Source organism: Pseudopipra pipra, chromosome Z (assembly GCF_036250125.1).
Source record: "Pseudopipra pipra isolate bDixPip1 chromosome Z, bDixPip1.hap1, whole genome shotgun sequence".
NCBI classification, from domain to species: domain Eukaryota; kingdom Metazoa; phylum Chordata; class Aves; order Passeriformes; family Pipridae; genus Pseudopipra; species Pseudopipra pipra.
The window spans coordinates 29,279,380-29,292,053 of NC_087581.1; the positions used below are offsets into that span (position 1 = coordinate 29,279,380).

The 12,674-nt window shown below is 42.6% G+C and overlaps 1 protein-coding gene and 1 long non-coding RNA gene across 18 annotated transcripts in view; one reads left to right on the plus strand and one right to left on the minus strand.

The window, feature by feature from the left end:
• Positions 1-7,854, minus strand: part of NFIB (nuclear factor I B) — a 168,743-nt gene extending 160,889 nt beyond the window's left edge. For 15 of the 17 annotated variants that reach the window (XM_064641632.1, XM_064641628.1, XM_064641627.1 and 12 more), the window contains exons 1-2: positions 7,716-7,854; positions 1,109-1,640 (exon numbers count right to left, since the gene is read on the minus strand). In XM_064641632.1, the coding sequence (XP_064497702.1) occupies positions 1,109-1,640; positions 7,716-7,745 (562 nt within the window). In that variant the 5' untranslated portion in view covers positions 7,746-7,854. Of the gene's footprint in view, positions 1-1,108; positions 1,641-2,038; positions 2,181-7,715 lie in introns of those variants that run through there. The other 2 variants (XM_064641633.1, XM_064641619.1) reach the window with 2 other exon arrangements.
• A 96-nt stretch (positions 7,855-7,950) lies between these two features.
• Positions 7,951-8,482, plus strand: LOC135406995 (uncharacterized). The gene is made up of 2 exons (XR_010426622.1): positions 7,951-8,043; positions 8,171-8,482. It is a non-coding gene; the product is annotated as an uncharacterized LOC135406995 (long non-coding RNA).
• The last annotated feature ends 4,192 nt before the right edge of the window (positions 8,483-12,674 follow it).

The following is a 12,674-nucleotide window of genomic DNA, read 5'->3' on the forward strand; positions in this document are numbered from 1 at the left end:
TCAAACTTTCCATAGTTGAGATCTGCAGCTAAAAAATAAATGCTTTACTACTGCTGATCAGTCAGCAGTACAAAGACACACAGAAGATGGTATCAACACCAGAAAGAACCAAAATGATTCCTAACAGAGAAAACGCGTTTCAGAAGCCTTGGCATCAGAGAAAAAAACCCCACCTTTATCGACTTACAGCCATTTACAACTTTAGGGAACGTGCCTATGAGTATTTTTATTGAACATGCAATATGACTAGTAGGTTTTTGCCCTGATACATGATTATCAGAAGCCCTGTTTTTATTTGCATTCTGCAGAAACTAAGTTTAAGAAGCTTTTCTATAGAACTCCTGCAATTTTCCATATTTCAATTACTTGCCAAATTAAAGTATATGAGTGTGATTATGAAAATATACTTTACATAGAAAATTATCTCAAAATATTATGACCTGGATCTTTCTTTTAAAGCTCACATAGGTAAGATAAGCTAGTGATGTAAAATATTAATAAAAGATTAGATAATGTAGGCTGTAATTCTGATTCTATTTGGTAAATACAAGAAGTATATCTGTGCTAAAGTATTTTCAAGTTTTGTTTTATAGGCATGAGAAAGTCTACAGTTGCTCTTCCATGTGATAGCAGATTCATCAGTTTAAGGATAACTTCCTGGTTATTTGTAACTACGAAGACAATAATAAATATTGGTAGTATGTACAATTGCACATGCCTTCATCTGTTACTAACACTACTGGAGGGGTTGGTTTTGGTGGTTTGTTTTTTTTAAAAGAAGACTGTTTTCTGAAGTCACAATTATATATTTCCACTTTTTGACCAAAAAAAAGGCAACTTCAGTGGAATGAAAGTACTGCCTTGGTATGTGTCTCTCTTGAAAGAGAACAAGGCACGTATATCAAACATGCATGTCACACAGGTCTGTAGGAATATGTGTGTGCTTAAGTATATCTGTACACATGCTGATTTACAAATGGGTATGTACCCACACTACGTCTACAGACCACAGAATAATGTTCACTGGTAGCAGCCCACAGGGGAAATAGGGCTACTTGGAATCAGAGTTTGACATACTAACATAGAAATATGACAATCTGCTTCCTACCTTGCTCCTGCACGTAGTATGCCAAAAACAAATCAAGCTCCTTGACTGATACTGTTATGTGATGTGGCTGGACGCAAAGTGCTGGATTTGTGCAATGTGGGGATTTCATGAGACGTTCTCCATCCGTACTTTCCAAGGGGATGCCTTTGAACAGGATCACCATGACTAGATCCAGACGCCAGACTTTGTCAGCCTGTCGCAGGCAATCGATTCTCCTAATCTTGCCCTTCTGGTCAGGATTGGACAATACACAGCATGGGTGCTTCTTCCCAGTCACCGTGAGCACAAAATCCTCCCGGAACTCTTGGCGAATATCTTTGCGCAGCTTGGCCAGGAGTCTGGATGCCCACTTCTGTTTAATTTCAGGCTTTTCACTAAGTAGCTCATCCTTGACTGCTCTTTCCTCATCCTTTGACATTCGTTTCTCATGTTTTTTAAAGTACTTGCGTTTTCGAGCCTGAAGATTGAACCAAGTATAGGCAATTGCACGGACATGTGGAAGAAGCGCCTCAATGAACGGGTGAAATTCATCCTGTGGAAAGAAGTGAAGGAAAAAAATGAAGAAGAGAAAAAGAAAACTGAAAGTCAGTATCTCATAACTGAAGCAGTATCAAGAAAGGTTTCTGAAAATCTTCAAGTGAAATACAAGACAAAGAGAATAAACACTTAAAAGTTACACAGATTTCTGCATAACACCTTTTATGAAATTACTACTGTTGTCAGGCAGCAGGCGAGAACTGCATAGAAAATCACATTTTCCCCATATTTCATTCTTTGAAAGAACCATGTGAAGATTTTATTTTATATGCCTCCCCTCACTTCATCCCACAATGCTGCAGAGACTACATAATTTAAAAGCGATGCTACCAAGATGGTTTTTTTCCCTAACATTTAAATATCTGAGTGAACAGCTAACATCAAGAAAAGTACCATTGCACAAAGAGGACGCTATACGGTTTTAAAAAATCTGAGCAGAAATGTTCAGAATGCTGAGGCAAATGCCACAGTTCATTTCTCTTCTCTGTGGCACAGAAACACAAAGCATATACATGCTCAGTGTAATGCCACAGAGTTCCCGCTTTTGGAGCATGCTCTCAGCAAGAGACTGCTGGTGGTACAAAGAGCATGCGCCATTAAACTTGATCCATTTTCTTATCAAACGTCCAACATTCCAGCACTGAAACAGCACCATTCCAGTGGTGGTAACTAGAGAAACCAGCATACAGTAAGGGAAAGCAGGCAAAAGACAAACCATGTCATATACAAATCCTGAACAGAAGCTTCTGTACTTTCAGCTCTTTGGGCTTCCCCCACACCATCCCCCAAACTCTGTAAAATTAGAGTTTATGAAGGTGAGAAGAAAAATTACATTTATGTTCTTCCGGCAGCTCCACTGTGGGTTTTGAAGCCCCACGGAGTCAGTTAATTTGTTAACTGATCACATGAGTGTGGCAATTATTCTAAACCCCTTAAAAATCAATCTGAGGTGTACAATGAAAAATGGCAACTTGGCACAAACTTTGCATTCTTTGTGTTTCTGCATGCTGTGGCAAAAAGACATTATGAGTCCACTGCTGGTCAAATGCTGCTTTTATGAAATCCATGCAATTTATTTACAGTTTCAAAATATCCTTTTCTGTCATTTGGCTTCCCCTGCAAGTTCTTATCTTCTGCCTAGCAGCAATATGGATTGCATTAAGGAGGTAATGCATAGTTGTTGTCTACAAGTACATCTTATAGCAATTCAATTAATTTGATTTGTCTGCCTAAAGTACCATCCCACACATCTATGTTAATATCTAATTAGACCTTTCCCAAAAACTTCTTTTCCATGAACAAATCTGCTGTTTAAAACAGTGCAATCCGCTTATCAAACATTACTGTATTTTGATTTGGAAGGAAGACCTTAGAGGAGGTATCTTTCTTCCTGTGAGCAGGCATATTTAGTTTTAAATACCATGCAGATTGCTCATCATACTGAGTGGCACGGTGCAATCAAACTAAAACTGAATCTTTTTTTATGTAATTATATTCAAGAATACAATTAACAAACTACTATTTTAGTTACGCTGCTAGACAAGGAATGAATTATGTTTAATCAATAGGCTGATTAACTCCATTAGGTAAAAATGATGAAAGTATAACTAATGGTCTCAATTATAGAGTGCAGACTGCCATTGTAGAAGCTTCAGGCAAAGGATTTCATGTTTAAATCTTCAAATTTCAAACAAACTTCAAAATTTCCTGAATGGTAAAAAACCCCACTAGATCTAGTTACCTCTCTTCCCTAACTGTTCTCAAATAAAACAGAAAACAACAGAAAAGTTGCGAGCAGTCTACCTATGATCATGTTCTCTTCACAGGAAAAAAAAAAAAGAAAAGGAACAAAAAAAAAAGGAGACAACACAGGAAGATACTTCAGGACATAAACAATTGCGTTACAATATGATGCTTAACAAAGACCCACAGAGGCAACAATTAAACTGATTAGTAGTTTCCAGCACAGATTTGAACAATTTTGATACTATACTGGCATATAAAACCAGGCTGTCGAAAGAGTTAAACCACAATCTGTTCTTTGTGTGAGAAGGCAGTACTGCTCTGAGTAACCACAGCCCATGATAAGACTTCCCTATCTTCATACGCTTTCTGATGCCATGTTTTTTTCCCCCTCAGTTATAACTACTGAAGAAAGTTTATTTTTTCTTCTATGGAAGTAATCTTAATTGAAGTTTTCAAATAATTTTTTTTTTTTTTTTAAATTAAAGTAAGCATAAAGACTGTACAGTGTTAAATCCTTGCAATTCATTTTAGGCTGAATTAAACAGATTTACTACAGACTTCGAAAATTCTAACAGCTGGGGCTAAAGGTGAGGTGAAGGCAGGTGGCTGAAGAGCTTTGGGAGAAATTAGTTTTTGTCTCAGTACAATGATTTCCCCTACATCTAAACCGACTTCAGTATTTAGAACTTAAAATGGCAATAAAATAAACGTGGACATATTCTACGCTACTAAAATACTGCACATCTAGTTTTAATTTCAAAGAAGAGCATCATAAACTATTTCAGAATGGCTATGCCTTGAGGTAATGCACACAGTATTACCAATAATAACTTACGGCATTTTGCATCTATGAAAATTTTACAGGTAAGAATTCCACTGTTTAAATTCCAATCTGTACTGGCTGAATGTTTCCTTTTCAAAGAGAGGGGAAAAAAAACCAACAAACACACACCAAAAACCCCAGCCTTTTAAAAACTATATTCAAGCTTTTCTTTCACAGTATCATTAAGTCCTAAAGATATAAATATAGGTGAAAGAGTGTGAAGGAGAAATACAGCAAAGAACATCCTGTTCTAAAGCAATTTTATCAGATATATTCGAGCAATTCCTTGTGCACCTGGAGTCTTTTCAAATGAAACACTACTTGACGACAAGAAGTGGTGCCCATAAAAATGATCCTAAATGAAGATTTGCAATTAATCACATGCATTCTCCACTAAACCTCCTAAAAAGGCATCTACAGAATTTTATTTTTTTCCCTTAATATTCACACAGGCAATATTGAATTATTTTTTATTTTTTTATGTGGCATGCATCCATGCATCACAGTGTCTCTTGCAATAAAATCATTTATAAAGGTAAGATTTTGAAATGTCATATCAAATGGCTCAGGTGAACCATTGTGAACTGGCAATTTAAATTAAAATGGAAGTTACTATATAACATCTATGTAGCTTGTAAATAAAGGAGAAAATAGCAGTCATTCAATGATGATAGATAGGCCAAGTTTTCTTTTTGGAAAAGGTAAAGGGGATAGGTAACACACTTCTCCTATCTTCCACTTTTATAAACTTTGTATCAATTCATGGGAGTTCAAACTGAGGACTATAGAATAAATAAGCCAGTCAGAAGTATAGAAATTTTATACAGAAATGGTGGAACAACATATACAAGGAAAAGAAAATACAACATATTCTGACTTTCCAGACTACCATAACATAAAAATAAGCCACCGCAAAAATATTACAAGAGAGCAAGCACTAAAAGGCACGCGGTAACTGCATCCTATTCATGCCTCAGCAAGAGAGATAAACGCAGTTTACACTCATTGCAAAACACAGAGAAAGGCATATGGGAAAGAGACGAAGGGAGCCTCTAAAATTAAATTGCATTTGGTAAGTTTTCCTCTTCCTTGGAGTTATTTTCACCCACCAAACTTTTATTGAAAGTGTGATAGGTAACATCCAAAGTGTCAAGGTTTGTCTTAAAGCTGTACTTTGGATTTTAGACTTGTTTCTGAAAGGTGCTTCAGCGTTATCTCAGCACAAACTGAACTACTGCTTTCCCAAGGAGCTCAGTTCAAACAGGTGTTCTGTGTTTACTTTTACCAAAATATTTTCTTCTGAACATATACTACCACAGTCAATGTGTGTTGCAAGAGCCCTAGAGACAGAGATCACAATAGAGAGCAGTTTTGGCAGCACTACTTTAACGCAGTCACAACTCAAAGTGAGATGAATCAATCTTTTTCTTTAAACGAAGAATGCAACATATAGATTCTTATTGCCAGTGTAATTTTAATTTTTAATTTATGTATCATTCCAAGTAGGTAGAAAAAGATTCCAAATTAAAATCAATTTGCTGCAACTGTGTTCCATGTATGTATCACTAAGCGGGAACTGTCTCTGCTTGGCACATGATAGAGAGTGATTGCAAAATATTATGGAGAAGGTATCAACACACAAAAGCCAGGAACTGCTTCCATGTATTAATGGCTGTAGAAGTATGATGTTGTGTTTTCATATATACCTGAGTGCAGTATTTTAATACAGATTTGTAAAGAATGAGGAAATCTATTACATACATCAGTGAGTCCAAAAAGCAAGTATATGGAGGAAAAAAAAAAAAAAAGGCATTAGATCAGGAAACAAGAAAATGAACTACTGCTGCAATAGAGGTGGTTGTGAAAATTTGTGTGTTTCAAATGTCAAAAGTGCTTTCTTGAGTAGTACTCTCAGGTTTATACTCTGATGCCAAAGTCTTACTACCTATCACTAATTTCACAGGCTGGACAGCCTACACAGAATTTTTACTAACCGCAGATTCCATGCTAAGTAATTATTTCTCTGTGTGTACCTGTAAGCATGTGCGTATCTGTTACACAAAATGCTTCTCTTTTGAAGAAGAAATATCTCAACAGCACTCTTTTCCAGCTTTCCTCCACTGCAGCTCACGTTTACTTGCTGAAAATATCCATATCTAAGTCAATCACACTTAGATGCCAAACAAAATATAAACAATAAAAAATGTGTCAGCCAAAAAACTACAGGACTGTATCCAACCACTGAATAAGCCTTATCATTGTTTCCATCTTCAGTCACAATTTATGAATACTTTAGTCCTTTTGAATTACAATGCTTTGTAACAGAGAAATAACTTAAATCATATTTATTTATTCACAGTGGAACTGTAGGTGCAACGCTGGCCGCTCTGTAGCAGCCTTGCAGGAGACGCTACTTTCGCACATTTTCTACTTTAGCTATTTGTTGCACCAATGTGGAAGCAAGCAGTTATCGCTTAATCAGTTTACATCACATCCTCCTAAGACAGACTTTCACGAAAGCTGCTGAAAACTATTCCCAGGCTTTGCAGATCGGGTTTACCGTCAGGAACAGGCTCCGGTGCCCCGGCGGTCGCTCGCCGTTACCGTACTCCCGGCGAGGACGCTCCCGCGGCACCCAAGGAACTTCTCAAACCTGCTCCCGAAACCCCTCAGGTTGCAAAACCCGCGTTTTGCTGCGGTGGGGACCCCTGCTCCGGCCGCGCCGCAGCCGCCCCCGCCCTCCGCGCCCCGCACGGCACCCGCCGCCGCTTCGCCCCGCTCCCTCCCGCCGTCCCGGTGACAGCCGCCGCCCGGGACCGACAGGCGGCCGCAAGTGCGGCTGTAAAACCGGCCCGGTCTTTCCCCATGCTGAGGAGGGTGCATGCTCCTCCGCCAGCACCACAAATTTAGCTGGGAGGGGGAAAATGCCGTGTGCCCTTGTATAACCGAAGGAGAAAACACTGCACAGCCTCGTCATCCCCGCTTACATCGCCCTCATTGTTGGCAGGCTACATATTATTAATTAAGCATAAGACGGGATTACTTCGCACCGGCGAGTCGTCGTGTCTGGTCAAAAAAGCACTTTTGCTTTCAAACTCTTTCATTAGGCTCTGCGTAAACTGGCGAGCTGAAAAGAGTGCAAATCGCTTGATTCCAATCAAATCAATACTCCTCAAACCTGCTTTTTAGCGTAATTATGCTCATCTCCAGTTTGTTAACCTTTGACTTCTTATGCACCAACAATTAACAGTATTTGTCTACGGGTGACACATTGAATGGACCTCCCCAAAACAATGCCCTGGTACAGTTTATTTTCTAATATTCCCTCCTGAGAGGGGAGTTTGGATCCGACAAGCAGTTACAATTGTGTTTTAACCCGTTACAACTACCAACAATGACTCATTAACAACTCACATACATATAAAAAATTAAAAAAAAAATCCCAACAAACACGTGAAAATAAATAAATTAACAAATAAAATAAATAAAACGCGTCTATACCTGAGTGAGACAGATTGGAGAATACATCATGACTTCGCTTTGAGAACACGCTGCCCGGAGAGCCCCTAAGAAAAGCCTCAAAAAGGAATAATTTCATCTATTCATTTTACAGTCATCTGAGACTCAAGGAAGATGAAATCAATCAGGACGGGGCTCTGCTCTGGATCACCACAACTTCTCAACAAACCCCAGTCCTCCTTAAATAGCCAAAGATTCAAGTTCACTCCGTGTGCTAGATTTCCCGGGGTGAAATCCAATCTACACTTTTAACCCTCTTGTAGTCGGCGGCTCAGGAGTCTTGCTTTTGCTGCTGCTGCTGCTGCTGCTGGTTGTTTTGCAGATGAGGGGGGAAGGACTCGAGGGGGTGGGGGGGTGGGCGGGAGGATTTTTTTGTTTAGCTCTTTTTTTTTTTAATCCTTTTTTTTCTTTTTTCTTTTTTCTTTTTTTTTTTTAAGAAGTTGGTGGTGGTGCCGTAATAACACGACACTGTCACCACGCTCTCGAAAGTTCAAGCTTACAGCCCGGAGCGGAGCAAGAAGCTCCCGGACAGTGATGGCAGGAGAAACTTCGCCGGGCCGTCGGGATCGTGCCGCGAGAGCGCGCCAGGGCGGGAGCGCGCCCCGGGCGGGCAGAGCGGGCGGCGCGGCCTGCGGGCTCCTCCGGCGGCCTCTGCTCGCCCGCCCTCGCTTGCTCTGCGGGCAGTGGTGAGACTGCTTTCCAAACGCCCACCTTAATAAAAATGATCTCCTGAAAATTCAAACGATAAATCTCTCCCTGGCGCTCCCACCCGATTTGCTCTCGCCGTGTCCGTGTGTGTGTGTCCCCCCACCCCCAACCCCTCCGCCTGTCCCTCTGCAAAACTTGGAAGTTGAAAAATTCACCGGTTACACCCTCTGGACCCCGTTCCAGCTTTCTCCCCAAATGAGACTTAAGTATTTTTTTTTAATTAATTAATTACACAATTACCGCTTACACTCCTCCTACCCCTGCAAACACATTTCTTCTCCATCAGATCCCATTCCTTTGCCCTCCCTCTGCATTCATCACCACCGAACGCTGCAGAAGGAACGAGCACGTTTAGCAAACATCCCTCCCTCATTTTCCCGCTCTTCTGGTGGGAGAAAGTTGCGGGGGGGAAAGGGGGGCGGGAAGACGGCGGCGGGGAGGGGGGGTGGCTGCCATCTGCGAGAGGCTTCTTTTTCTTCTCCTTTCGGGGTACGACTTTGCCAGCTGCGGCGGGGCCCAGGCGCCCCCGCTTCCCCCCACCTCCCGCGGGGGACACGGGGGAGGGCAGCCCCCTCCGCCACCCCGCCCAAAGGGGGGACCCTTCCCCGCACCGCCCGTGACTGATATCCCCGCCCTCGCAGGCTGCGGCCGGGGGCGGCGAAGGGGTCCCGGCTCGCAGGCAGCAACAGGGCGCGAGGTCTGGTTTCATTCTCCCGGGGCAGCTTTTACGGGGGTAGCTGGGAAAGGGGGAGGAAAGCAGTGAGCGAAACTTAATTTCTGCGCCTGTGAGGAGGACTGCGATGCACTGCAGAGCTGAGGGGGCACCCGCTGTGTGCAGCCCCCACCTCCAGAACTGTCGCTGCCGGCTGCGGGAACGGCGGCCGGGCGGCACCGGCGCTCCCTCCCGGTGCCAGAGCGCAGCCCCCGGCGGCGTCCCGGAGGGACCGCTGACTTCCTCCTTGCCCAAAGTGAGAGTTTATTCACGTCAGGCATTTCACAACGACACATCAAGGAAAGTAAGCAGGTTCAAGTCAACCATGAAATGGTCACTTTTTAACCCCGTCCTGTCCTCATTACGGAAATGCTCAAACACAGCCCATTTTCAAAGAAGGCTCTTAATGAGGGGAGCTTGCCAAGGTTACCAGCTGCAATTCCCATAAATTTACAAACCAAACTAAGCAAAGGAATGGGCGGGGGAAGGAGAGAGCCCGTACAAGACAGGTAATGTCAAAGGAAACAGCATGAGCCAAACGCGTTAACCCTTGCAGAATCCACGCCGCATCCTCACAGCTCGGCTTCTGACTGCTCTTGCACAGTTCCCTCAGACTTGCAGGGTTTAAACGCGGTGCATTTTCCCTTCTACAGATCGTATTTTTAAGTGACAAGTTCAGGGCATGCACTTAGGCAAGAAGGGATGAGGCAAACTCGGGGTTACCCATAATGAGTAAAATTTATTTTTATATCTGTTGTAGAATACCCCTCAAATCCTATCGTCTTTTGCTTTACTCAGACACCGCAAAAAGCTGACAACAGCTTAAAATACCAGAGTTTCCCTTCAAATAAATATTCTATTTAAGTGGAGTTAATTTACCGTGAAAGACATTCCCTTTGGCACAAATGCACTGATGTCCTTGAACACACCTCTTTGAGCATTTGAACTCTTACACAACAAGCCATTATCGCAGCCCTGATTTAAAACCAAATAACGCTCCTCTGTCCCCTTTATCCCTCGCATCCCTCCATAAGGATCAGGGCAAGCTCCCAACACTGGGAGCTGCAGCAAGACTGCCCCTGTGAGCTGCATAGGTGTGAGGTCTCTCCATTCTCAGGCAGGGCTAGCAGGCGGCCCTACTCTCTCCCAGGATCTGGCCAAGGGACTGCTTTGTGCTAGAGTCCTGTGCACCAAAAGCAAGAACTGCCTGGCAAAGTCTAGCAAGCAAGGTGAGGCAAGAAGGAAAAAACAAATGGAGCAAGGTAAGGGCAGAGAGAAAATGGTCACTTTCTACAGCACTTGCTACTGCAAGGGATGTTGAGTCAGTGTGAGATTGGGTTTGCATGCCCTCAAGAGCCAGCTGATGGTGGGTTTGCATCCCTACCCAGAGCACACAAAGCAGCAGATGAGCACAGACAGCCCTGCAGCATATGCCAGCATCCCCCAGAATAGCACTGCTGGGGACCACGATAAAGCCAGACACCCCCACCCCCAGAGGCAGTTTGCTGGCCAGAATTGAACAGGCCCCTCATGTGAAGGCATCTTGGGGGAAATGAAGCTGCCCAGCCAGCACAGCTCCAGCAGCACCTTGTCTTCTGTATGATCTAGGAGGCATGGCAGGCTTAGTACATGTTGCCATGGGTTTGCCTCCAGTTTGACCCTAAGGCTTCTAGTACATCACTAAAAGCAAGCTGAACTGAGCACTCAAACGCATGTTTCAGCACTGCTTCTCTCTTGGTTAATCCCAGTGGGAACCCATACAGGAGGAAGGCTTTGTCCTGGGAGAACTCTCCACACAAACAGTTGTGCACATGCCTACACTCCCCACCCTCCTCCATCCCACCTCAACCATTCAGCTCCTTTCACAGGAAAGCAACCGAAAGATTTTTCCAAAATGGAGAAAGCACTACATTAAAACAACAAAAAAAGGGTAACTCTCTACCACTTTTTTGCAGAGGTGTGTAAAAAGGTATGTGGTGACTGGGTAGCCTGGAGAAATATGGTATTGATGTAGCAAGGACAGCAGACACAGTGGCTGGTCCCTGGCATACAGGGAGGCCTTGTGAGAAAGTGATTCAGTTGCTTTCAAATCCTGGCTTGCATGAACTCCCCACACCCCCAAAGACCCTTCAGACCACATACTAAAAATACTGTTACTTCTAAAAGTTCTCTACCCTTGAAGCTCCAGGCTGGAGGACAGTTGCTTTTTGTCCTCACTGCTAGAGCTATGCCAATCTCCATGCTGTATCTGGAAGTTCAACTAGCATTTCAATGTGGGCAATTAAGAAAATAAGAGTCATCATCTGACCTTCTTGGTGAGAGAGCTGTTCTCTAACACTAATCCTAACCTACTGGACTTCCAGGAGCCAGGATGGCCTAAGGTAGGATACAATACTTGGACACACACACAGCTGGGCACAAGCAAAGGGGTGCTAGAAAACTTTGTGCAACAAAAATGCATGTTCAGGAAGAAAAGGCAGTTTTTACACAAGTAAGTGGCAGATACCAAAGCTGAGTCACCCTCAGCCAGAGTCTGCACCCTCCATGCCTCACACTCAACTCTGGCACAGGTGGCCAGGATGGGGGACATCCTACACTGCAGCTCACCTCATAGCAAAGAACCAGAAAGACTTTCTGACACCATGGCCAGATGGGCTCACTCCCTACCTCCCATCCTCACTCCCCAGAGCAGTTTTCTGCCAGCAGTGCAGACCTATGTTTTTCCTCTCTCCCTCAGACCATGCTCACAAACTTTACCAAATGCTGCAAAATGGCACTGCCCTCAGACTTCAGAGGTAATAACATTTAGAAGTTAAACAGTTAGGTGCTTTCATGCTACCTAAAGCAGAATTTCAGCTGCTGCCTTTTGGCTGGACAACTTCTCAACTGTTTCAGGTTTTGGAGCACAAGACTTATTATTATGCATCGAAAAGAAAGGTATTGCTAACGCTGAAGTGTGAAACCTAAGATTTTCTCAGAATACAAGTGGGCAGTTCAGCCAAATGTCTAAACATATATAGTGAACTTATAAGAAATCAAGTTTCCATGAAAATTCCAGTAGTCTCCATGTGAAAATTCCAGCAGTTTCTTTGTGAAAACCAGAAAGATTTTGGTGTATGGCATTTGATCTAAAATATTAAATATTTGAGAACTAGCACCAAAACTTTTATGTAAAGGTCTCTATGATCCAAAATACAAGCTTTATAGTATTTTTATATCTAGTTTAATAACAGCACTGTTAGCTCCTTTTTCACCTTTTGTTAGAAAAGGCCATTAACACACATGTCTGTCCAATATACGATTCCTTAGGTACATACATAGATACTGAGTAGCACAAATAGAGTTTAGTTTATGTCAACTAGGAGTAACAAATATTCTAAATCATATTATATCATCATACTGTTACCTAATGGTGGTTTTATCTGTATGAGTGATCATGGTGCCTTGCAAGACTCCTTGTACCAGCATATTAACCTACAAAGTAAAGTTTTGTGTCCTTTACATAATCAGAGCCTTGGTCA